This window comes from Neolamprologus brichardi, unplaced genomic scaffold, assembly GCF_056152115.1.
Source record: "Neolamprologus brichardi isolate AB-2024 unplaced genomic scaffold, ASM5615211v1 NODE_ptg000031l+_length_7269946_cov_1, whole genome shotgun sequence".
Lineage (NCBI taxonomy): Eukaryota > Metazoa > Chordata > Actinopteri > Cichliformes > Cichlidae > Neolamprologus > Neolamprologus brichardi.
Window position 1 is genome coordinate 2,094,560 of NW_028270136.1, and position 26,807 is coordinate 2,121,366.

Below are 26,807 nucleotides of genomic sequence, written 5' to 3' on the forward strand. Positions count from 1 at the left end.
AAAAACATTGCTTTAGTTTTATTTATATTTAATGATAATTTATTTATGTCCATCCATTTTTTTAAAATTAATTTTAGCTCCCTGTTTACGGTTATTACAAGATCAGTATAATCATCGCTACTGAAAAATATGTTGGTGTCATCTGCTAACAGTATGAGTTTAAGTACTTGAGAAACATCAAAAATATCATTTATGTATACATTGAAAAGTTTTGGTCCCAACACTGACCCTTGGGGAACACCACATGTAATACCAAGTTTCTCTGAATGGTAATGCCCTATGCTAACATATTGTTCCCGACCCGTTAGGTAACTTTTTAACCAGTTACCAGCTTTCCCTCGAATACCATATCTTTCCAATTTATCCAATAAAATTGAGTGATTGATTGTGTCGAAGGCCTTTTTGAGATCAACAAAAATACCAACTGCATATTTATTTTTATCCAGTGTATCAGTAATTTCTTCTACTGCCTCAATTATCGCCATTGAAGTGGTTCTTTGCGTTCTGAAACCATACTGACCAACATTAATTATTTGATGTTTTTCAAGGAATTTTTTCAATCTTGAATTAAAAAGTTTTTCTAGAATTTTTGAGAATTGAGGCAGTAGAGAAATAGGCCTATAATTGGTAAAACTGTGTTTGTCATTACTTTTATATAGTGGTATTACTTTCGCAATTTTCATTTTTTTTGGAAAACAACCGGACTGAAATGATAAATTACAGATATATGTTAAGGGACTAGCAATATTCAAAATAACCTGTTTAACTACAGACATATTTATGTCATGATAATCCATTGAAGACTTACTTTTACATTTTAATGTGATATTTATTACTTCTTGCTCATTTGTAGCTGAGAGGAACAGTGAAGAGGGATTTGATTTTATATTACTGATATTTTCATTTTTATGACACGGGATGTCCGCTGCTAGTTCAGGGCCAACATTTATGAAGAATTTATTAAACCCATCGACAATATTACTCATGTTGTGATTTTCACCATTTACATCAGTAAAATATTCAGGATATGATGTTCCAGAAGATCCTTGTTTAATTAAGTTGTTTAACACATCCCAAGTTCCTTTTATATTGTTTTTATTTTCATATAATCTTCTTCTATAATAAAGAAGATCAGTCAATTTATTTCTATATGCTTTATATCTTTGTTCCACTTCTTTTGTTTTTACTTTGATGAACTGTTTATACAGATTGTTTTTCTTTTTGCAAGCATTAATAATTAAGGTCTTAAATAATCAGGCCCCATCTTATCTTAATGACCTTGTAGTACCATATCACCCTATTAGAGCACTTTGCTCTCGCTCTGCAGGCCTACTTGTTGTTCCTTGAGTATTTAAAAGTAGAATGGGAGGGAGAGCCTTCAGTTTTCAGGCCCCTCTTCTGTGGAACCAGCTTCCAGTTTGGATTCGGGAGACAGACACTATCTCTACTTTCAAGATTAGGCTTAAAACTTTCCTTTTTGCTAAAGCATATAGTTAGGGCTGGACCAGGTGACCCTGAATCCTCCCTTAATTATGCTGCAATAGACGTAGGCTGCCGGGGGATTCCCATGATGCATTGAGTTTTTCCTTTCCAGTCACCTTTCTCACTCACTATGTATTAATAGACTTCTCTGCATTGAATCATATCTGTTATTAACCTCTGTCTCTCTTCCACAGCATGTCTTTTATCCTGTCTTTCTTCTCTCACCCCAACCGGTCGCAGCAGATGGCCGCCCCTCCCTGAGCCTGGTTCTGCCGGAGGTTTCTTCCTGTTAAAAGGGAGTTTTTCCTTCCCACTGTCGCCACAGTGCTTGCTCATAGAGGGTCATATGATTGTTGGGTTTTTCTCTGTATCTATGAAGCGCCTTGAGGCGACTTTTGTTGTGATTTGGCGCTATATAAATAAAATTGAATTGAATTGAATTGAATTTGTCTGGACGTGCTTCCCATCCAGAGCTCCACAGCAGAGAGGGAAGTTTCAGCGCTCCTGGAATCCCTCTGTGATGGACCGCCAGTCTCCAGGTGAAGGCACAGCCATGGAGTCATCCACTAGACAGTCCCAGATGGCCGTCGCTACCTGGGGGGTGATCTGGCACACCGTGGACACACTGACTCTGAAACTGAACGCGATGGTCCTGAAGGAGTCCCCGGTGACAAGGAACCTGGACAAAATTGTTCAAAATTGGTATTATGTGTACTGCAGTTACAAAATACATCTTACATAAACCATTTTGTAATTATAAGGATAATTACATAATATATATTAGATATAATATAAAACAGTCAGTTGTGTTTTGTTTTAACTTTAACATATCATAATTTGATTGGTAGCAACTTTTACCCCTACAGTGAGCCAATCACTCATAATTCATAAACATGTCAATCAGGTAGGAATGAAGGAAGACATTAATAGAAATAAAGAGTTGTATGTTGACATGTAGCCCTTTCCTTGCTTAAATCATTGTTAATATTTTTGAAAAAGTAACCTGTGATAAGACAGCTTATCAAGATAGAATATGCTAGATAGAACCATACAACTAAAGATGAACCAAACTGTTCACAATTTTATCTAACTCTCAGTTTTAAGAAAGGCTGGTGACTTGATGAGACCTTTCGAGTATCACTGGAAATATTATAAACAGTCGTCTCCATACCACAGTTTGCTATCAGTAAACACCGACGGCATTCATTGATAGCATAGCACATCCATGTTAGCAGTCTATAAACGACAGTTTAGCATATATTAGCACAGGTATCAATAAAGGACTACCGTATTAAACACTTTTACTAACCTCAGGCAGACGGACAGGCGCTCTGCAGGTGGGATTGAGTGCCTGTAGTTGGTATCTAGGCGGGCGATGGTTGGACCAACGCGGGACAGCAGGTCCTCAAACTGGGCGAGAGAAAGACGGTGATATCGCTGTCCAGGCGCAGCTCCTGGAGCAAGTGGTGAAACTCACCAAACTGCTCACGCGTCTGGAGGACCTGATGGACCCAGGTACGGCGAGGATGGCCTTAACGCCGTTGCTCTGCTCTCCACAGTAAATAGAGAAGGGAGACTCTCTTTTCAAACGCTAGCTCGACAGCTGCCATCTAGCAAAGATACTGGTCTGGCACAACTTCCTCCCACATCCCTCCCACATTTCCGGTTCACGCACGTCAAAATATGAAATTTTGAGGCGCGATGGATTTTTCTTGGACACGCGTCGAGGTGCGAATGTGCACGGGTCAAATTAGGAGCGTTTGGGGCGTTTTCGCTCGCGTCTATTGCGTTCGGTGTGAACACACCGTTACACTGAAAACAACATGTGCTTTAATACATTCTCTGTTAACACACTGATGCATAGTTTTGATTCTTCCCTCTAGTCTCTTTTCTCTTCATGACATCTTCACCTGTTGCAGGTTGGTCCATTCTCCCATATAGCAAATTCCTGTTTTTGTTCTGTGTAAAATATTTGGATTTTGAATCTTTGTTATATCTCTCTGACAGATAGTCAGATCAGACCTGCTGGGTCTGGGTCAATAATGTGGCCTGTCCAGGAACTGAAAGCTCTCTAACCGAGTGTCTACACAGAGCATTTAGGACACATAACTGTGGACATGGTGAAGATGCTGGTGTCACATGTTCAAGTAAGACGACTCACCATGAAGCATTAGCAGCTCCTAAATAACTTGTTTAGCTTGTTATGTACTTTTCTTCCCCAACAGGCTTACATAAGCTAATGAATCAGACTTATTACAAGCCAAACCAATACAAAGGTGTACTACGATGTCAGCTGGTCAGCTTATGACCGCTTGTTCAATCTCAACAGGTGGAACATTGACTCAGCAGCAGACCTGAGGCTCATCCAGGAAAAAACAAATATCAACTACAAACTCTGTTACCTTTAATATCCCTCAAGTGATTTTGTCACTTGAGGGATATTAATGAGGAGGATATTAATGAGAAGGAGCCTGCAACCTTGCTGCTCCGGCCACAGGCTCCTTCTCATCACTCACCCAACATGGAAACACACTGAAATGAACGCAGTACACGCAATTTATAACCCAGCACCAGCACCCCATGAGAGGGAATCTGCCCCCAGACCCAGGAGATGGTTTAAAAAGTTAGTAAAAAGTTAGTGTTTAAAAAGTTTACCATCTTTATGATAAAATAAAACTTCAGTTCTGCTTCGAACACTATGTTTGCTACTGCAGAATTCTTCCTATCTGCAGCTGGAGTCTATGGCAGCACGTGGAAATATGCTATACAAAAAGCTGCCAAACAGGAAGCAAATGTTCCACAGACTCAGCATCACTTTGTGGGACTGTTCTAAAGAAAATAATATAATTTGTCCTCTAGAGGGCACTGCAGTAAGTAGAAACATGTTTTTGCCTATCAGTGCTCCTTTCTGCTCAGTTGTTTTTTTTATTGTGTGCACCTCTTGATGTCACCGTCTGTTGTGTTACTGCCTCACTACAACTTCCCTGCTGTCAGGTACAATTCATCTCTATTTCAGTGTTGTCCCCTTTACTGTCTGGTGAGGCAACACTGGAAAGTCTCAAATACAGGATGGTCAATGAAGAAGCGTTTTTGATGAAGAAGATGTTTTTGTCTTTGGTAAATTCTGCTTTTCGCAGTGATTTTATAAATATCTTTAGGCTGATACCAGTACTTTCAAAATCAGTACTGGGCTTTCAAAATCAGTACTGGGTGGTGGTCAGAGGTGTAGGAGAAGAAAATCTTTACGTGGAAATAAACCAAATTCATATAAGGTATGTTTTGGATTTATGGAAGGACTACCATTTTACTGATTTGCAGTAATTACTGATAGATGTAAAGAGACCAGTTTTTAGTCATTCAGCAGTATGCTGTGTGAGCTTAGTTTGTATGGAGCATCAGCCTTTTCCATCTATCCAACCAGTTTCTTCCATTTATCCAGTTCAGGGTAGGTGGTTGGAATCTATCCCGGCTGTCATAGTGTGAGAGGTGGGGTACCCCTTGTTTACTCTTTGGGCAAACAGGGTCAACTCTAACCACAGCAACAAAAGAAGTTGAAGTATGAAAATTTTCTTCAGTTCATTGAAATGAACCGAATTGAAGAAGCTTCTCGGATGAGATGTGAAACATCTTCAAGAAACTTGAAGAAGTCAAGACACTTTTCTTTCCAAGCTCCTTAGAATATGATGACCTGTTGAAGTTGAAGTACATTTATTTGACATTTAAATACAAAGTATGATCACAAGTATGGGAAACTAAAAACTCAAAAACTTTAACTGAGTTAAATTTGGTGCATTCAACCTCATCTCTTCTCGGAGAGGTACTAGTACAGCTTTAACCTCACTTCATCCAAGACATGTAGTGCCCTTTTGTACGTTGTTCAACTATGACCTCTCCCTGGAAGTCCACTTCTGACCACTTGCACATTTTCAGTGTGGGATGGGTCTTGAACACAGCAATAAAAAGCTGAATCTTCAACTTAAATTTCACTTCACTGCAGAAAGAAGAAGAGGAAAACCTCACATCAAGGGAACTTAATCTGGGGAGTAAAACTGGTGGTAAGCAATAATAATACTAGTAATAACCCTGTTAGTGCCTACCATGGTTATTATAGCATTTAATCTTACATTATAAACATCATTTAGACGTCCTTAATTAGATTTTTGGGTTAGTGTCAGTTACTAGAGTGAGCTCGCTTTTTTCATTTTAATTCTTAGTTGTTAGGTTTTAGTTTTAGAATATTTATGATATTAAAAAAAGTCCAAACAGATATTACAACTTTCAAAAAACACACACGGACAATGACATTTCAGTGTCAGTAAACATATGCGAGGAAGCCTGTTTATTTTTGTTATGTTACAAATTGGCCAAAATGACTAAAGATGTGCACAAGATGTGCCCAGATCAGTAGGAGAGATGTTCCAAATAACAGGACCACAGAAACTGAGGCACACTTGGGTCTCAATCTACGATCAGTTGAAAGATCTGCAGCTGATGACTTGAGTGATCTGACTGATTTGAACAATTGGGCAAGTCAAAGATGTAGTAGGAGGTCAAACCATAGAGTGCTTTGGGAACTAATACAATCATTTTATATTGCACTGGAAGCCAATGAAGTGATCCTGATACTGGGGTAATATAGTCAGATCTCTGCGTAAGCACTCTGACTGGTACATTTTGAATGTGCTGAAGTCGTCTTACTGATGATTTGGAGTGTACAGAAAATAGAGCATATAATGATCTAACCTGCTTGATATGGAAGCATAGTCTATGCTTTGATATCAAGCAAACTGTTTAAAGTTAATAATGTGTACTTTATTAATCCTGTAGGAAATTGCTTAGTCCTCTGCATTTAACCCACTAACTCAGTGGGCAGCTAACAATTCAACGTCTGGAAAGTGTGTAGGTATCTTAGGAGAGCTGTTCGATGGATTTGAACCTCCAACTTTTTGATCATGGGGGCGAACACTCTACCTACTGAGCTATCTCTGCCCTTCTTCACTGAACCCACTTAATTTTAGAAAAGGCAATGATAAATATTCTGTCTCTGACTTTTTTGGACCAACAGCAAATGTTTCTGTCTTCAATCTGTTTAGTTCTAAAAAGTTGTGAATCATTCAGTGATTAATGCCATCAGTGCAGCTCATTAGTTTCTGAATAGAGGTCAGATCATCAGAGGAAAACTGATAAGTATTATGTGCACAAGAAGAGTAGGATATGTTATGATTCTTTCTGACAGTACCAAGTGGGAGCATGTAAATGTTAAAGAGTAATGGACCCAAAGGATCGAGCCTTGAGGAACACCGGATTGAATTTTTATTTGTGCAAATATTAAACCGCTATTAGACACACAAAAGCCCCTCAAGTCTTCACTATGATGAGAGCCAACCATCAACCCACCTGTTAAGCCAACAGAGCCATGAAGCCTTTGAATTAAAATGTCCTGCTCCATAGTGTCAAAGGCAGCACTGAGACTGAGCAGGACTCAGTCTGCTGTTTCTGTGCTGTGATTGGATCTGAAACCTCCCTGGAAAAGTAAAGACTGCGATATATAAGATATTCATTTAGTTACTTGTAATAAAATGGTTTAAATTTTTAATGAGGAATAACAGATTAGAAATAAGTCTATAATTATTAAACACCAATGAGTCCAAGTTATTTTTTGTGATTAGTTGTGTGATTACAGCACATTCAAGAGAAACAGGGAGAATGTTCTCCAAGTCCATGTGTTGGTTTCCTCCAGTATCCTATCCTATAAAGTTTGACAGGCACCTTTGGTTAAAATATGACTTTTTGTCTAAACTGCTTTGATTGGTCAGTGAGAGTTGCAAAGTGTGCAAACATGACTGCATTACATTAATAAAAGCACTGATACAGTGTTAAAGCCTGTATCAGTGCTTTTATTAAGCACTGATACAGGCTTAATAAAATCAATAAATCCTAGGATATCCTGTGAGCCCTGAACTCAGGTCAGGGTTCAGACTGGGGCAGTATACATGACAAACTTTCTATTTCAAAGAAAGAAGAAGTCGATCTCTACAAACAGCTTATTTTGCAAATTTGCCTCCTCAAAATTCAGCAGTCCTTTTATTCTTGAGAATACAAAGTTCTCAAAACAAAAACTGATGACCCTTCTGCTGATGCCCAATTTAACACAGTAATATTATTAATATCATGTGATGATGCTGACCTCAGAAACTGAAGTTATACGTTTAGCTACAATCATTGTGTGGTCTATTTACACAATAATGGATTACATGTTACATAATGTTACTTTTGAGGGGGGAAAATGTTCCAGCTGGCCAGAACTAAGACCAACATGTAGAATAACAGAGGTAAAGCCTGCACTACCATTACACACACAATGCTATCCAAGTAATATGATTATTGCTTAGACATAACTTTTCAGGAACAGAACAGAAGAAATCATGTCCCAAACACCATTTGGTGTTGATTTTTGAGATCAAAGAAGAAATGTTTATATCAGCTGAAGTGTTTAACTCTTCAACATATGTGGCAACATGATTCGACTGTATCACATGCAGAGTAATCTGTTAAATTCACCAAATCTCCCCAGGCCACTGCGGCTCCAGCATTCAAACGGAGCATCTTCTGAAGCTAGCAAGAATTTGTAAACCCTCATGAAATAGGCCATTCAGGTAAGTATCTTTTTTACATTAAGCTAATTTAAGTTCATTTTGGACTGATCATTCATAAGAGATGTAGCCACGGTCTGCCCCAGGGCAGCTGTGGCTACATCTGTAGCTGCCTCCACCAGTGTGTGAATGTGAGAGTGAATGAATAGTGGTATTGTAAAGTGCTCTGAGGGTCTCGAAAAGCGCTATATAAATGCAATCCATTATTATTATTATTATTATTATTATTATTATTATTATAACATTATGCTTTGAGTGAGTCAATATGACCCTCTGTCTCACTCTAATATTGGTATAATAGTTGTACATTATGGCAGCTGTACTATTTCTCCTGATGTGCATCACTGCACATGAAGCTTCAGAAAAATGTTGTGTTTTAAAACATTAACACTCTGATGCTGTTACTGGTGGAGAAGCAGCAAACCTCACTGCTGTGCTATCTTACAGTTTCTGTCTAACTGCTGAGCTGGAACACCTTCATTGACCAGGATGTGCGGTCATGTAGAGAGACTGGTTTTAGGTGAGTTAAAAGGGGGGAGAGATGGGGGGGGGGGCGGGTGTTTGTGTGTGAAAGAGGTCTGTGTGACTGGTCATGTCTAAAGAAGCTGCAGCTACTTTCAGCTTATTCACAAAATGTCACCACAGCGGGTAGTTTGGTGTATTTATGCACTGGATCCCCTCTTTGCACAGCCCCAAAGGAATTTGTGTCTCCTTTCAAGATCAAATTATTAGTGCTTTATTCCAACAAATTTAGTTTTTGGATCATTACCAAAACATAAAATAATACATTAAAAAACTATAAAATAAAGTTTTGTAAACTACAAACATGTAGAGTCACGGGTGGAAAAGAAAATCCCACTGCTGTTATGTCTTTTATCAATGAAGGGTAACAGCGTTGAACACAGAATAAAACATGATGATTTATGAAATTAAGATATAGAAATTAACAAAAAATAATTCAATGTCAAAATGGCTGTGGTAGTGTTAGAGTGACGATTCGGGAGCAGTTTACATTGTTGAAAATCCTTAAATGGCCAACATCATCTTCAAGCTTTAGATATGAAAGTTTTGCATGTAGTCATTGATTTAAGAACAAAGCTGTAAGTAGCCTGATGTATTTATTTTTCTTTGTTCACCATGAAACACTGAAAAAGCAAAAATACATCAGAAATCAATTTAACTCCTGTTGGGTTGAGAAGGCTGAGATGTGAAATTTATGTTTTTAAAATATTTCATATTCAGCACATGGGTAGCACCGGCCATATTCTTTATAGAGAAAAATAATTACAGAGAAATTGGAAAAATTCAGTTCTTCACTGAAATTCTTGTTTTCTCAAGTTGAATGAGCAACAGTTTTACCATTTATGATGTAGAATTTTACATGGACACACTGATGCATAGTTTTGATTCTTCCCTCTAGTCTCTTTTCTCTTCGTGACATCTTCACCTGTTGCAGGTTGGTCCATTCTCCCATGTAACAAATTCCTGTTTTTGTTCTGTGGGAAATATTTGGATTTTGAGTCTTTGTTATATCTCTCTGACAGATAGTCAGCTCAGACTAGCTGGGTCTGGGTCCACTCAGTGCTCTGGAAGAGTTGAAATCTATCACAGTGGCTCCTGGGGAACAGTCTGTGATGATGACTGGGACTTTAAAGATGCTGAAGTGGTCTGCAGGCAGCTGGGCTGTGGGGCACCAGAGAGTGTCTATCAATCAGCTCACTTTGGTGAAGGTACAGGACAAATCTGGCTTGATGATGTGGCCTGTTCAGGAACTGAAAGTTCTCTAACCGCATGTCAACACAGAGGATTTGGGACACATAACTGTGGACATGGTGAAGATGCTGGTGTCACATGTTCAGGTGAGACGACTCTTTCTTAAATTTCGTGGTTGGTTCAAGCATAACACATGAATATGTATCTTTGGACATTTCTTTGAAGCTACTTTAGTCATTGATGCTACAAAATGTCCTAACTCTTCTGTTTTGGTAAATCCAAATCACATTTTCTGACAATCTGATATTATGATTCTAATTATTTTTGGCTTAAAAACAAAATAGACAAAAAAGCAGAGCTCATCTCCAAATGATACAAGTAAACAACTCACCTAGACTCTTTTTCATTGCTGAGTCCCAAAGATTTTGTTTTTACTGGTAGAATGTCTGAAACCATGCATGCAGTGGTTAAGGCTGTTGCTTCACAGCTTGAAGATCCTAGTCTGGGTCCTCTCTGTGTGGAGTTTGCATGTTCTTTCCAAGTATTCTAGCTTCCCCAGTCCAAGGTTAAGACATCCATGTGGTTAGATTAATTGGTGATTCTAAATTGACCATGTGTGTAAATGTGTGAATGGTTGGATGTGTTAGCCTCGCGACAGACTGGTGACCTGTCGAGGTTGCTGCCTGGCTCCTTTTCTATGACAGCTTGTATAGGATAGAGCCCCACTGCAACTCAGAAGTGAAAGAAAATCGATGGATGTTTTACCTGCATATGTTACATTCGAGTTTGAATGTTTTTATTCTTAGTTGAGACAGGTTGTAGCAACATTTACTGTATATTCAGTTTGTGATACTGTCAATGTGTTGTTCCATGGCTCTGACTGTTACACCTGCTAACTCGGAATTTCTCTCTTAATATGCAACAAAAGACCACCTGTTCGTTTTGCGTTTGTTTTAGTTGAGCAAATTCTGCAGTCCTCTCCTGTACATATAGGTTTGATGATAATTTCCATATGTTTTGTGTGTAAAACATTGAAACTCTGTTAATCTTCTCTAATATTTTCATAGTTGGACAGATAAGATTAGTTGGATCAACTCAGTGTTCTGGAAGAGTCGAAATCTATCACAGAGGCTCCTGGGGAACAGTGTGTGATGACAGCTGGGACTTAAATGATGCAAAAGTGGTCTGCAGACAGCTGGGCTGTGGGGCAGCAGTAAATGCCTATGAATCAGCTCACTTTGGTCAAGGTACAGGACAGATTTGGCTTGACGATATGGCCTGTTCAGGAACTGAAAGCTTTCTAACCGCATGTCAGCACAATGGTTTTGGGAATCATAACTGTGGACATGGCGAGGATGCTGGCGTTGCCTGTTTAGGTGAGAAAAAAAGATTCATTTATAAATACTTTATAAGGTATAGATGGTCATCACTTTAGATGTCACACAAAATACTGAAGTAACGACTAATCACTGCTTGAATTAACCATGAACTAAAGATATTAGATATCAGATATTAAATGTTGTAATCATTCAATCTTTCTAGAAGAAAATCCAAGCCAAAGGTGTGCGTGAGAGTCTGCATACTTTCTCTAAATGTTCAAAAACTGTCATTTCTTACATTTTTTTTTTTTTTTAAATGCAGTTTTCTGTTTATTGTGACTACATGCTCACTATTTGCCTCTTTTAATTTTAAAACTGAAAATGAAGATGTTATACATTCAACTTTATGTTGTTTTGCTTTTCAACAGACAAACCAAAACCCAGGATCTCCATTAATCCTTCTGGTCAAGTTACCTGGGGTCAGAATGTCGCCATCACGTGTTGGATCACAGCTGATCAGTTAAGTGGCGCATTTATCTTCACAAAGACCTTAGGCTCATTCAGCAGGAGAATAACATCAAGCAGAAACTCTGCTACCCTCAGTATCTCTAATGTTAATCTTGACAATGAGGGATCCTACCAGTGTCGGTTTCAGAGGGATTTGATTCCAGACTCCAACGCCCCTCTAAGTGATTCTGTGAGACTCTCAGTGACAGGTAATTTTTAATATAATTTATACAATTTAATTTAATATAATTTAATGTAATCCCTAATGACAAGTTCCTTCTTTAGTGTAAAGGAAATATGAACTTTTCACATATATTATTTTTCAGTCAACCTCCCAAAGCCCAGAATCACCAAGAATATTATTGGTGCAGTCACCTGGGGTCAAGACGTTAGCATCACTTGTTCAATCTCAACTCAGCATTTAGGTGGAACATTCACTCTGCAGCAGACCTCAGGCTCATTCAGGAAAAGCCAAACATCAAGTAGAAACTCTGTTACCTTCAACATCCCTCAAGTGACCTTCAGTAATGAGGGATTTTACCAGTGTCAGTATCAGACAAGGATTTCAAGTCGAGACTTCAGATTTCTACCGAGTGATTCTGTCAGAGTTTCTGTTAATGGTAAGATACAAAGATGTTTTCTTTTTTTGTTTTCTGTTAACTTTAAATAAAAGTTCAGTTGAAACCGAGTTGGGATGTGAACTCATACCTTTCCTGAAAGGAAACACTCACTATGTTATTTATTTATTGTTCAGTGATCCTCCCAAAGCCCAGCATCTCTAAGAGTCCAGCTGGAGAGTTGACCTGGGGTCAAGATGTTAGTGTCACTTGTTCAATCTTCACTCAGCATTTAGGTGGAACATTCACTCTGCAGCAGAGCTCAGGTTCATTCAGGAAAAGCCAAACATCGAGCACAAACTCTGTTACCTTTAATATCCCTCAAGTGACCTTCAGTAATGAGGGATCGTACCAGTGTCAGTATCAGACAAGAGTTTCAAGCAGAGACTTCAGCTCCCCTCAAAGTGATTCAATCAGACTCTCTGTTACGGGTAAGGAGGAACTTTAGTTTGTCTTTTTCTTTTCATCATCTCAAATAGATTAATTAAGACAACAACAATTTGAAATATAGAGCTAAACCTCAAAAAGTCAAATATATGATTTTGTGTTTTTGTGTTTTGTGTTTCAGTGATCCTCCCCAAGCCCAGCATCTCCATGATTCCTGTGGGGAATGTGACCAGGGGCCAAACTGTTAGCATCACCTGTTCAATCTCAACTCAGCATTTAGGTGGAACATTCACTCTGCAGCAGACCTCAGGTTCATTCAGGAAAAGCCAAACATCAAGCAGAAACTCTGTTACCTTCAACATCCCTCAAGTGACCTTCAGTAATGAGGGATCGTACCAGTGTCAGTATCAGACAAGACTTTCAAGTCGAGACTTCAGATCCCCACAGAGTGACCCTGTCAGAGTTTCTGTTAATGGTAAGAGACAAACATATGTCTTTTTTTTAAAACTGGGTTTTAATTACTTTTTTTAATTACTATGTTATTTATTTATTCTTCAGTGATCCTCCCAAAGCCCAGCATCTCTAAGAGTCCAGCTGGAGAGTTGACCTGGGGTCAAGATGTTAGTGTCACTTGTTCAATCTCCACTCAGCATTTAGGTGGAACATTCACTCTGCAGCAGACCTCAGGCTCATTCAGAAAAAGCCAAACATCGAGCACAAACTCTGTTACCTTTAATATCCCTCAAGTGACCTTCAGTAATGAGGGATCGTACCAGTGTCAGTATCAGACAAGAGTTTCAAGCAGAGACTTCAGCTCCCCTCAAAGTGATTCAATCAGACTCTCTGTTACGGGTAAGGAGGAACTTTAGTTTGTCTTTTTCTTTTCATCATCTCAAATAGATTAATTAAGACAACAACAATTTGAAATATAGAGCTAAACCTCAAAAAGTCAAATATATGATTTTGTGTTTTTGTGTTTTGTGTTTCAGTGATCCTCCCCAAGCCCAGCATCTCCATGATTCCTGTGGGGAATGTGACCTGGGGCCAAACTGTTAGCATCACCTGTTCAATCTCAACTCAGCATTTAGGTGGAACATTCACTCTACAGCAGACCTCGGGTTCATTCAGGAAAAGCCAAACATCAAGTAGAAACTCTGTTACCTTCAACATCCCTCAAGTGACCTTCAGTAATGAGGGATCGTACCAATGTCAGTATCGGACAAGGATTTCAAGCCGAGACTTCAGCTCCCCACAAAGTGATTCTGTTAGAATCTCTGCTACTGGTAAGAACTGAAATGTGAAATTCTCCATTTGGACAGACTGCTGATGAAATGTTAAAGAAGTTGTAAGTCAGCTTCTATCAGCCTACAAGACTATAAGTGCACTTGATCCACTCATTTGTCAGAATGGTTTGAAAGGTTTCAATTAGTTGGATTTTCTGAAAGAAAACAATAGCATGGAGTTTGGCTAAATACAGGGTAAATTTACATTTAGTAACATTGGCTGGACGGTCAAAAGGGAAAATTTATTTTCCAATCATTGTTTCAATGTGTTTTCATGTAGTTCACAAAGGCAATGAAAGAAGCTAGGAACATATCACTTTTCTCACAGACCACTATTCGGTTATTTCTCAGTGATCCTCCCCAAGCCCAGCATCTCCATGATTCCTGTGGGGAATGTGACCTGGGGCCAAACTGTGAGGATCACTTGTTCAATCTCAACTCAGCATTTAGGTGGAACATTCACTCTGCAGCAGAGCTCAGGTTCATTCAGGAAAAGCCAAACATCGAGCACAAACTCCGTTACCTTTAATATCCCTCAAGTGACCTTCAGTAATGAGGGATCGTACCAGTGTCAGTATCAGACAAGAGTTTCAAGTCGAGACTTCAGATCCCCACAGAGTGACCCTGTCAGAGTTTCTGTTATTGGTAAGAGACAAACATATGTCTTTTTTTTAAAACTGGGTTTTAATTACTTTTTTTTAATTACTATGTTATTTATTTATTCTTCAGTGATCCTCCCAAAGCCCAGCATCTCTAAGAGTCCAGCTGGAGAGTTGACCTGGGGTCAAGATGTTAGCATCACCTGTTCAATCTCAACTCAGCACTTAGGTGGAACATTCACTCTGCAGCAGACCTCAGGTTCATTCAGGAAAAGCCAAACATCAAGTAGAAACTCTGTTACCTTCAACATCCCTCAAGTGACCTTCAGTAATGAGGGATCGTACCAATGTCAGTATCAGACAAGGATTTCAAGCCGAGACTTCAGCTCCCCACAAAGTGATTCTGTTAGAATCTCTGCTACTGGTAAGAACTGAAATGTGAAATTTTCTATTTGGACAGACTGCTGATGAAATGTTAAAGAAGTTGTAAGTCAGCTTCTATCAGCCTACAAGAGTATAAGTGCACTTGATCCACTCATTTGTCAGAATGGTTTGAAAGGTTTCAATTAGTTGTATTTTCTGAAAGAAAACAATAGCATGGAGTTTGGCTAAATACAGGGTAAATTTACATTTAGTAACATTGGCTGGACGGTCAAAAGGGAAAATTTATTTTCCAATCATTGTTTCAATGTGTTTTCATGTAGTTCACTAAGGCAATGAAAGAAGCTAGGAAGAAATCACTTTTCTCACAGACCACTATTCGGTTATTTCTCAGTGATCCTCCCCAAGCCCAGCATCTCCATGATTCCTGTGGGGAATGTGACCTGGGGCCAAACTGTTAGCATCACTTGTTCAATCTCAACTCAGCATTTAGGTGGAACATTCACTCTGCAGCAGAGCTCAGGTTCATTCAGGAAAAGCCAAACATCGAGCACAAATTCTGTTACCTTTAATATCCCTCAAGTGACCTTCAGTAATGAGGGATCGTACCAGTGTCAGTATCAGACAAGAGTGTCAAGTCGAGACTTCAGATCCCCACAGAGTGATTCTGTCAGAGTTTCTGTTAATGGTAAGATACAAATATCTTTCCTTTTTTTGTTTTCTGTTAACTTTAAATAAAGGTTCAGTTGAAACCAAGCTGGGATGTAAACTCATACCTTTCCTGAAAGGAAACACTCACTATGTTATTTATTTATTCTTCAGTGATCCTCCCAAAGCCCAGCATCTCTAAGAGTCCAGCTGGAGAGTTGACCTGGGGTCAAGATGTTAGTGTCACTTGTTCAATCTCCACTCAGCATTTAGGTGGAACATTCACTCTGCAGCAGAGCTCAGGCTCATTCAGGAAAAGACAAACATCGAGCACAAACTCTGTTACCTTTAATATCCCTCAAGTGACCTTCAGTAATGAGGGATCGTACCAGTGTCAGTATCAGACAAGAGTTTCAAGCAGAGACTTCAGCTCCCCTCAAAGTGATTCAATCAGACTCTCTGTTACAGGTAAGGAGGAACTTTAGTTTGTCTTTTTCTTTTCATCATCTCAAATAGATTAATTAAGACAACAACAATTTGAAATATAGAGCTAAACATCAGAAAGTCAAATATATGATTTTGTGTTTTGTGTTTCAGTGATCCTCCCCAAGCCCAGCACCTCCATGATTCCTGTGGGGAATGTGACCTGGGGCCAAACTGTTAGCATCACCTGTTCAATCTCAACTCAGCATTTAGGTGGAACATTCACTCTGCAGCAGACCTCAGGTTCATTCAGGAAAAGCCAAACATCAAGTAGAAACTCTGTTACCTTCAACATCCCTCAAGTGACCTTCAGTAATGAGGGATCGTACCAGTGTCAGTATCAGACAAGGATTTCAAGCCGAGACTTCAGCTCCCCACAAAGTGATTCTGTTAGAATCTCTGCTACTGGTAAGAACTGAAATGTGAAATTTTCTATTTGGACAGACTGCTGATGAAATGTTAAAGAAGTTGTAAGTCAGCTTCTATCAGCCTACAAGACTATAAGTGCACTTGATCCACTCATTTGTCAGAATGGTTTGAAAGGTTTCAATTAGTTGGATTTTCTGAAAGAAAACAATAGCATGGAGTTTGGCTAAATACAGGGTAAATTTACATTTAGTAACATTGGCTGGACGGTCGAAAAGAAAAAATATATTTTCCAATCATTGTTTCAATGTGTTTTCATGTAGTTCACAAAGGCAATGAAAGAAGCTAGGAAGAAATCACTTTTCTCACAGACCACTATTCGGTTATTTCTCAGTGATCCTCCCCAAGCCCAGCATCTCCATGGTTCCTGTGGGGAATGCGACCTGGGGCCAAACTGTGAGGATCACTTGTTCAATCTAAACTCAGCATTTAGGTGGAACATTCACTCTGCAGCAGAGCTCAGGTTCATTCAGGAAAAGCCAAACATCGAGCACAAACTCCGTTACCTTTAATATCCCTCAAGTGACCTTCAGTAATGAGGGATCGTACCAGTGTCAGTATCAGACAAGAGTTTCAAGTCGAGACTTCAGATCCCCACAGAGTGACCCTGTCAGAGTTTCTGTTAATGGTAAGAGACAAACATATGTCTTTTTTTTAAAACTGGGTTTTAATTACTTTTTTTTAATTACTATGTTATTTATTTATTCTTCAGTGATCCTCCCAAAGCCCAGCATCTCTAAGAGTCCAGCTGGAGAGTTGACCTGGGGTCAAGATGTTAGTGTCACTTGTTCAATCTCCACTCAGCACTTAGGTGGAACATTCACTCTGCAGCAGACCTCAGGTTCATTCAGGAAAAGCCAAACATCAAGTAGAAACTCTGTTACCTTCAACATCCCTCAAGTGACCTTCAGTAATGAGGGATCGTACCAATGTCAGTATCAGACAAGGATTTCAAGCCGAGACTTCAGGTCCCCACAAAGTGATTCTATTAGAATCTCTGCTACTGGTAAGAACTGAAATGTGAAATTTTCTATTTGGACAGACTGCTGATGAAATGTTAAAGAAGTTGTAAGTCAGCTTCTATCAGCCTACAAGAGTATAAGTGCACTTGATCCACTCATTTGTCAGAATGGTTTGAAAGGTTTCAATTAGTTGGATTTTCTGAAAGAAAACAATAGCATGGAGTTTGGCTAAATACAGGGTAAATTTACATTTAGTAACATTGGCTGGACGGTCAAAAGGGAAAATTTATTTTCCAATCATTGTTTCAATGTGTTTTCATGTAGTTCACAAAGGCAATGAAAGAAGCTAGGAACATATCACTTTTCTCACAGACCACTATTCGGTTATTTCTCAGTGATCCTCCCCAAGCCCAGCATCTCCATGATTCCTGTGGGGAATGTGACCTGGGGCCAAACTGTGAGGATCACTTGTTCAATCTCAACTCAGCATTTAGGTGGAACATTCACTCTGCAGCAGAGCTCAGGTTCATTCAGGAAAAGCCAAACATCGAGCACAAACTCCGTTACCTTTAATATCCCTCAAGTGACCTTCAGTAATGAGGGATCGTACCAGTGTCAGTATCAGACAAGAGTTTCAAGTCGAGACTTCAGATCCCCACAGAGTGACCCTGTCAGAGTTTCTGTTAATGGTAAGAGACAAACATATGTCTTTTTTTTAAAACTGGGTTTTAATTACTTTTTTTTAATTACTATGTTATTTATTTATTCTTCAGTGATCCTCCCAAAGCCCAGCATCTCTAAGAGTCCAGCTGGAGAGTTGACCTGTGGTCAAGATGTTAGTGTCACTTGTTCAATCTCCACTCAGCATTTAGGTGGAACATTCACTCTGCAGCAGAGCTCAGGCTCATTCAGGAAAAGCCAAACATCGAGCACAAACTCTGTTACCTTTAATATCCCTCAAGTGACCTTCAGTAATGAGGGATCGTACCAGTGTCAGTATCAGACAAGAGTTTCAAGCAGAGACTTCAGCTCCCCTCAAAGTGATTCAATCAGACTCTCTGTTACAGGTAAGGAGGAACTTTAGCTTGTCTTTTTCTTTTCATCATCTCAAATAGATTAATTAAGACAACAACAATTTGAAATATAGAGCTAAACATCAGAAAGTCAAATATATGATTTTGTGTTTTGTGTTTCAGTGATCCTCCCCAAGCCCAGCACCTCCATGATTCCTGTGGGGAATGTGACCTGGGGCCAAACTGTTAGCATCACCTGTTCAATCTCAACTCAGCACTTAGGTGGAACATTCACTCTACAGCAGACCTCAGGTTCATTCAGGAAAAGCCAAACATCAAGTAGAAACTCTGTTACCTTCAACATCCCTCAAGTGACCTTCAGTAATGAGGGATCGTACCAGTGTCAGTATCAGACAAGGATTTCAAGCCGAGACTTCAGGTCCCCACAAAGTGATTCTATTAGAATCTCTGCTACTGGTAAGAACTGAAATGTGAAATTTTCTATTTGGACAGACTGCTGATGAAATGTTAAAGAAGTTGTAAGTCAGCTTCTATCAGCCTACAAGACTATAAGTGCACTTGATCCACTCATTTGTCAGAATGGTTTGAAAGGTTTCATTTAGTTGGATTTTCTGAAAGAAAACAATAGCATGGAGTTTGGCTAAATACAGGGTAAATTTACATTTAACAAAGTTGGCTGGACGGTCAAAAGGGAAAATTTATTTTCCAATCATTGTTTCAATGTGTATTCATGTAGTTCACAAAGGCAATGAAAGAAGCTAGGAAGAAATCACTTTTCTCACAGACCACTATTTGGTTATTTTTCAGTGATCCTCCCCAAGCCCAGCATCTCCATGATTCCTGTGGGGAATGTGACCTGGGGCCAAACTGTTAGCATCACCTGTTCAATCTCAACTCAGCATTTAGGTGGAACATTCACTCTGCAGCAGAGCTCAGGCTCATTCAGGAAAAGCCAAACATCGAGCACAAACTCTGTTACCTTTAATATCCCTCAAGTGACCTTCAGTAATGAGGGATCGTACCAGTGTCAGTATCAGACAAGAGTTTCAAGTCGAGACTTCAGATCCCCACAGAGTGACCCTGTCAGAGTTTCTGTTAATGGTAAGAGACAAACATATGTCTTTTTTTTAAAACTGGGTTATAATTACTTTTTTTTAATTACTATGTTATTTATTTATTCTTCAGTGATCCTCCCAAAGCCCAGCATCTCTAAGAGTCCAGCTGGAGAGTTGACCTGGGGTCAAGATGTTAGTGTCACTTGTTCAATCTTCACTCAGCATTTAGGTGGAACATTCACTCTGCAGCAGAGCTCAGGTTCATTCAGGAAAAGCCAAACATCGAGCACAAACTCTGTTACCTTTAATATCCCTCAAGTGACCTTCAGTAATGAGGGATCGTACCAGTGTCAGTATCAGACAAGAGTTTCAAGCAGAGACTTCAGCTCCCCTCAAAGTGATTCAATCAGACTCTCTGTTACAGGTAAGGAGGAACTTTAGTTTGTCTTTTTCTTTTCATCATCTCAAATAGATTAATTAAGACAACAACAATTTGAAATATAGAGCTAAACCTCAAAAAGTCAAATATATGATTTTGTGTTTTTGTGTTTTGTGTTTCAGTGATCCTCCCCAAGCCCAGCATCTCCATGATTCCTGTGGGGAATGTGACCTGGGGCCAAACTGTTAGCATCACCTGTTCAATCTCAACTCAGCATTTAGGTGGAACATTCACTCTGCAGCAGACCTCAGGTTCATTCAGGAAAAGCCAAACATCAAGTAGAAACTCTGTTACCTTCAACATCCCTCAAGTGACCTTCAGTAATGAGGGATCGTACCAGTGTCAGTATCAGACAAGGATTTCAAGCCGAGACTTCAGGTCCCCACAAAGTGATTCTATTAGAATCTCTGCTACTGGTAAGAACTGAAATGTGAAATTTTCTATTTGGACAGACTGCTGATGAAATGTTAAAGAAGTTGTAAGTCAGCTTCTATCAGCCTACAAGACTATAAGTGCACTTGATCCACTCATTTGTCAGAATGGTTTGAAAGGTTTCAATTAGTTGTATTTTCTGAAAGAAAACAATAGCATGGAGTTTGGCTAAATACAGGGTAAATTTACATTTAGTAACATTGGCTGGACGGTCAAAAGGGAAAATTTATTTTCCAATCATTGTTTCAATGTGTTTTCATGTAGTTCACTAAGGCAATGAAAGAAGCTAGGAAGAAATCACTTTTCTCACAGACCACTATTCGGTTATTTCTCAGTGATCCTCCCCAAGCCCAGCATCTCCATGGTTCCTGTGGGGAATGTGACCTGGGGCCAAACTGTTAGCATCACTTGTTCAATCTCAACTCAGCATTTAGGTGGAACATTCACTCTGCAGCAGAGCTCAGGTTCATTCAGGAAAAGCCAAACATCGAGCACAAATTCTGTTACCTTTAACATCCCTCAAGTGACCTTAAGTAATGAGGGATCGTACCAGTGTCAGTATCAGACAAGAGTGTCAAGTCGAGACTTCAGATCCCCACAGAGTGATTCTGTCAGAGTTTCTGTTAATGGTAAGATACAAATATCTTTCCTTTTTTTGTTTTCTGTTAACTTTAAATAAAGGTTCAGTTGAAACCAAGCTGGGATGTAAACTCATACCTTTCCTCAAAGGAAACACTCACTATGTTATTTATTTATTCTTCAGTGATCCTCCCAAAGCCCAGCATCTCTAAGAGTCCAGCTGGAGAGTTGACCTGGGGTCAAGATGTTAGTGTCACTTGTTCAATCTCCACTCAGCATTTAGGTGGAACATTCACTCTGCAGCAGAGCTCAGGCTCATTCAGGAAAAGCCAAACATCGAGCACAAACTCTGTTACCTTTAATATCCCTCAAGTGACCTTCAGTAATGAGGGATCGTACCAGTGTCAGTATCAGACAAGAGTTTCAAGCAGAGACTTCAGCTCCCCTCAAAGTGATTCAATCAGACTCTCTGTTACAGGTAAGGAGGAACTTTAGTTTGTCTTTTTCTTTTCATCATCTCAAATAGATTAATTAAGACAACAACAATTTGAAATATAGAGCTAAACATCAGAAAGTCAAATATATGATTTTGTGTTTTTGTGTTTTGTGTTTCAGTGATCCTCCCCAAGCCCAGCACCTCCATGATTCCTGTGGGGAATGTGACCTGGGGCCAAACTGTTAGCATCACCTGTTCAATCTCAACTCAGCATTTAGGTGGAACATTCACTCTGCAGCAGAGCTCAGGTTCATTCAGGAAAAGCCAAACATCAAGTAGAAACTCTGTTACCTTCAACATCCCTCAAGTGACCTTCAGTAATGAGGGATCGTACCAGTGTCAGTATCAGACAAGGATTTCAAGCCGAGACTTCAGCTCCCCACAAAGTGATTCTATTAGAATCTCTGCTACTGGTAAGAACTGAAATGTGAAATTTTCTATTTGGACAGACTGCTGATGAAATGTTAAAGAAGTTGTAAGTCAGCTTCTATCAGCCTACAAGACTATAAGTGCACTTGATCCACTCATTTGTCAGAATGGTTTGAAAGGTTTCAATTAGTTGTATTTTCTGAAAGAAAACAATAGCATGGAGTTTGGCTAAATACAGGGTAAATTTACATTTAGTAACATTGGCTGGACGGTCGAAAAGAAAAAATATATTTTCCAATCATTGTTTCAATGTGTTTTCATGTAGTTCACAAAGGCAATGAAAGAAGCTAGGAAGAAATCACTTTTCTCACAGACCACTATTCGGTTATTTCTCAGTGATCCTCCCCAAGCCCAGCATCGCCATGATTCCTGTGGGGAATGCGACCTGGGGCCAAACTGTGAGGATCACTTGTTCAATCTCAACTCAGCATTTAGGTGGAACATTCACTCTGCAGCAGAGCTCAGGCTCATTCAGGAAAAGCCAAACATCGAGCACAAACTCCGTTACCTTTAATATCCCTCAAGTGACCTTCAGTAATGAGGGATTGTACCAGTGTCAGTATCAGACAAGGGTATCAAGTCAAGACTTCAAATCCCTACAAAGTGATTCCGTGAGAGTTTCTGTTACTGGTAAGAACTGAAATGTAAAATTTTGTGTTTCGGCTGATTGCTGATGAAAGGTTAAAGAACTGTAAGTCTCCATTTCTCAACCGAAAGTTATCCTTTCAGCCTGTGTGCCACTGTCACCTTACTTGAAATGGAATTGAGTTGACAGGAAGCTAAAGTGAAATGAAACTCATACCTTTTCTAAGATGAAACACCCACTATGTTATTTACGTATTTTTCAGTGATCCTGCCAAATCCCACCCTCTCATCAAACACTGGTGGTGCAGTAACCTGGGGTCAAGATGTTAGCATCACTTGTTCAATCCCAACTCAGCACTTAGGTGGAACATTCACTCTGCAGCAGACCTCGGGCTCATTCAGGAAAACCCAAACATCAAGCACAAACTCTGCTGTCTTCAGAATCCCTGAAGTGAATTTCAATAATGAGGGATTGTATCAGTGCCAGTATCAGACAAGGGTTTCAGGGCGAGAATTCAGCTCCCCTCAAAGCAGTTCTGTCAGAATATCTGTTACATGTAAGAAAAAAGATTTGCCTATTATGATTTAACATTTATGTGGATGAATACTGAAATTCAATTTAGTGAGTTATTCCTCACCAAAAAGAAAATAAACTAATAATGTGTTATATTTCTTCAGTGATCCTCCCAAAGCCCAGTGTCTTCGTGATTCCTGTGGGGAATGTGACCTGGGGCCAAACTGTTAGCATCACCTGTTCAATCTCAACTCAGCATTTAGGTGGAACATTCACTCTGCAGCAGACCTCAGGTTCATTCAGGAAAAGCCAAACATCGAGTACAAACTCTGCTTCCTTCAATATCACTCAAGTGAACTTCAGTAATGAGGGATCGTACCAGTGTCAGTATCAGACAAGAGTTTCAAATCAAGACTTCAGCTCTCCAAAAAGTGACCCTGTCGGATTGTCTGTTGCTGGTAAGAGAAACATATTTTCTTTAACTCAAAATGAAAGTTGAGATGTTAAGTAAGATAAGTAATTTCATAAACCTTTTCTTTACTGTTACAGAAGAAATCTGATTAGCAACCTTAACGGTGACTTGAGCAAAGATGGCAAGTTAAAAATACAAAAACAACATCATCAGTAGATTATGCTGATGAGATAGAGCAAAATACTTGAGTTTCCAGACTCTGAGAAAGAACTTTAGTTAAATTGCTGGGGTTTTCTCAGTTTTATTATTGAGTGTCTACCTTACAATATAAAGCTTCTTGAGGCACAGTATAAATAAAGCCTAATTGAATGGCTAGATAAAGCTGGGTATTATGTGCATAGCATTGAAAATGTATGCTAAGCCTTGTAATGATACCACGTAAGTGAAGCATGTATAATGCAAACAGAATTGGTCCTAGCAAGGAACCATCTGGAACTCCATAATTAAACTTAGTGTTTGAAGAAGACTGTCCATTTACATGAACAAACTGGAATCTATTAATCAGATATAATGCAAACTACTGCATTGCAGTACCTTTATTTCGTATAGCATGCTCTAAGCATTGTATTGGAGATTATATTTCGGAATTTCAGGAGCAGGATGTTACCTCCAAACCAGAGGTGGGTAGTAACGAGTTACATTTACTCTGTTACATTTACTTGAGTACGTTTTTGAAAACAATTTACTTTTAAAGTACCTTTTTTGCACGATACTTTTTACTTTTACTTGAGTACATTTCTGAAGAAGAAACCGTACTTTTACTCTGCTACATTTGCAAAATTCGACTCGTTACTCTTAAAAAAAATAATTAGTTTAACACATTAGATAATATGCCGCCAGTGGAGTTTCCGGTAACTTTTTTACTAATCAGATATGGCCATGGAGTCACATGACCAGTTTGAAACTGTGGCAGGCAGAGCCGCCCAAGTGTTTCAAAGTAGCGGCCACACGGAAAGACGAAACACATGAAAACATGGCAGAGCCAATTGTCTACGCTAGAGCTGAAGAGGATGAACTCCCTTGACCTCATATACAAAGAATGTTTCGCTTAAAAGCAGTACAAAAGAACAGCTATGTCTTCAGTGTCGGTGTCTTCAGTGAGAGCCAAAACAAAACTTTTCAGCGTGAAACAACTCAGCTCGTGTAACCTGAGGAAACGGTAAGTTTTCTCTAAATATCTTTTTAGCTGTGGTTAGCTGAATGTCAGTCTTATGTTGCAGCAGCTGTGTCGAGCTCGAGCTGTGAGTCATATTTTCGGCGTTACGTTGTAGTGAGATAAGTTTGTGGGTGTTTTGTGCAGCTTCGGCTGTCCTTTTAACTGCTCGCTGGTTAGCTAGCGTGAGCTACAAGCTAACAGCTAGCCTGGTTAAACAAGCTAAAGTTCCACGCACATGTAAACAGCTCGTCTCTACTGCTTTAACTGTTAAAACAGAAGGCAATACTGCGGCTGACAGGGTTTATTATGTGAAACAGCAGCTTGTTTAGTTTAAACAGTCTGCATTAAGCTGGGCAAACACTGCAATTTTTTTTCAGTTGCGTTATTCAGCTCCTGCTCAAACTGTACAATTGAATCTCAGGGGTTAGAAGTTCATAGGTCACAATGCAGGGTCTCACACTATACGGCCTGATGCTCTGATGCGACCTGAGTGCTCAAACTGTACGTTTATAACATGAAGCTCATCATACAAAATCTGTCTCTCGCTTTCCCTCTCTCTGTCTTTTACTCACACAGACACACACACACACACACCATCAACTTTGCTAAATTACTAATGAAAAACATTGACCAGGCAGCTGTGATTGAGCAGGAATGTCCATCCAACTCTTTTCATGGTTGTTGTAGTCGTAATAATTTTGTGAGGCCACACTGAAAAGCCTCGGATACGGAAGCGTAGAGCTGCCACCCAGGCAAAAGAAAAATAGAGCTATATCACGTTATAACGTGAAAAGTTTATTATAATAGTATACTATTGTTCTAACAAAAGTATATTGTTCTAACAATATACTTTTCATGTTTGTACAATATACTATCATGTAGGTACAATATACCTTTCACATTTGAACTATATAATATCATTTTATTACAATATACATAATTCTCACGTTCATACAATATTAATATATTATATTGTACAAACGAATAATTGAGATTAGAGGCTATGTCTGTGAAGGTTCTCAGTCATCCAGGTCATCGTAGTCAAAGGAGCTTGCAAAGAAAAGCGTCTGGACTTCTTTAAGTTACTTGAAGACGTTTCACCTCTCATCCGAGAAGCTTCTTCAGTTCTAAGGTCAAATGGTGGGGAGTCCCAGAGTTAAACCTAGTGGGAGTATCCCCCCACAGAGGGACAAAAGGACCCCCTGATGATCCTCTAATCGCCTGAACCAAGGTGTGAAACTGGGTGTGGGTCCCAATGAGCCAGCGTTTCGGGTGAGCTCATTGTGAAACCTGGCCCCACCTTATCATGCGAATTCCTGAGGTTGTGAGTGGGCGTTAAAGCGTCTAGGGAGGGAACTCAAAACTGGATTATAGATGGCAGACAGTTGGTGTCGTAAACCACCGGCTCTGTTCAAAGATGGTCGCTCACAGTGGACATAGATGCTTCTTTCACTCCTCTTTCAAACCATCTGTCCTCTCTGTCCAAAATGTAAACATTGGCATCCTCGAAAGAGTGACCTTTATCCTTAAGATGCAGATGGACTGCTGAGTCTTGTCCTGTGGAGGTCGCTCTTCTGTGTTGTGCGCATGGCACAACACAGGAAAGATGGTTTGAAAGAGGAGTGAAAGAAGCCATCTATAATCCAGTTTTGAGTTCCCTCCCCAGACGCCTTAATGCCCACTCACACCCTGGGCCATCTGACCTCAGGAATTTGCATGATAAGGTGGGGCCAGGTTTCACAATGAGCTCACCCGAAACTCTGGCTGATTGGGACCCACACCCAGTTTCACACCTTGGCTCAGGCGATTAGAGGATCATCAGGGGGTCCTTTTGTCTCTCTGTGGGGGGACACTCTCACTAGGTTTAAATCTGGGACTCCCCACCATTTGACCTTAGAACTGAAGAAGCTTCTCGGATGAGAGGTGAAACGTCTTCAAGTAACTTAAAGAAGTCCAGACGCTTTTCTTTTCAAGCTCCTTAGATTAGAGGCTACATCGCAGCTCCAGTCACGGCTTCCATCACTGTGTTTCTCGTCTTTTCCCAGAGTAACAGCCAAACAGGAGGATCTATTGGCTAGCACTGCTTAGCCTTGCATGCGTTCTTATTTTAAACGTAATCTGGAATTCATTGCAAACTGTTTGTGTGGGATATGAAT

The 26,807-nt window shown here is 39.6% G+C and overlaps 1 protein-coding gene and 1 long non-coding RNA gene across 2 annotated transcripts in view; both read left to right on the forward strand.

Moving 5' to 3' along the window:
* The first annotated feature begins 3,281 nt into the window (after positions 1-3,281).
* On the forward strand, positions 3,282-3,866 carry LOC148094681 (uncharacterized). Its single transcript, XR_015718449.1, has 3 exons — positions 3,282-3,401; positions 3,490-3,629; positions 3,812-3,866. It is a non-coding gene; the product is annotated as an uncharacterized LOC148094681 (long non-coding RNA).
* Positions 3,867-8,080: 4,214 nt separating this feature from the next.
* The window catches only part of LOC118453598 (uncharacterized), a 29,443-nt gene continuing 10,716 nt past the window's right edge, over positions 8,081-26,807 (forward strand). The window contains exons 1-29 of the mRNA XM_087837369.1: positions 8,081-8,138; positions 8,583-8,655; positions 9,556-9,591; positions 9,680-9,994; positions 10,916-11,224; positions 11,596-11,883; positions 12,001-12,294; positions 12,429-12,722; positions 12,860-13,153; positions 13,237-13,530; positions 13,668-13,961; positions 14,313-14,606; positions 14,691-14,789; positions 15,435-15,629; positions 15,764-15,862; positions 16,932-17,126; positions 17,211-17,504; positions 17,856-18,149; positions 18,234-18,527; positions 18,657-18,950; positions 19,302-19,595; positions 19,680-19,973; positions 20,111-20,404; positions 20,756-21,049; positions 21,184-21,477; positions 21,615-21,908; positions 22,261-22,554; positions 22,773-23,066; positions 23,188-23,481. Coding sequence (XP_087693495.1) covers positions 8,625-8,655; positions 9,556-9,591; positions 9,680-9,994; positions 10,916-11,224; positions 11,596-11,883; positions 12,001-12,294; positions 12,429-12,722; positions 12,860-13,153; positions 13,237-13,530; positions 13,668-13,961; positions 14,313-14,606; positions 14,691-14,789; positions 15,435-15,629; positions 15,764-15,862; positions 16,932-17,126; positions 17,211-17,504; positions 17,856-18,149; positions 18,234-18,527; positions 18,657-18,950; positions 19,302-19,595; positions 19,680-19,973; positions 20,111-20,404; positions 20,756-21,049; positions 21,184-21,477; positions 21,615-21,908; positions 22,261-22,554; positions 22,773-23,066; positions 23,188-23,481 — 7,153 coding nt within the window. The 5' untranslated portion in view covers positions 8,081-8,138; positions 8,583-8,624. The remainder of the gene's footprint in view (positions 8,139-8,582; positions 8,656-9,555; positions 9,592-9,679; positions 9,995-10,915; positions 11,225-11,595; positions 11,884-12,000; positions 12,295-12,428; positions 12,723-12,859; positions 13,154-13,236; positions 13,531-13,667; positions 13,962-14,312; positions 14,607-14,690; positions 14,790-15,434; positions 15,630-15,763; positions 15,863-16,931; positions 17,127-17,210; positions 17,505-17,855; positions 18,150-18,233; positions 18,528-18,656; positions 18,951-19,301; positions 19,596-19,679; positions 19,974-20,110; positions 20,405-20,755; positions 21,050-21,183; positions 21,478-21,614; positions 21,909-22,260; positions 22,555-22,772; positions 23,067-23,187; positions 23,482-26,807) is intronic.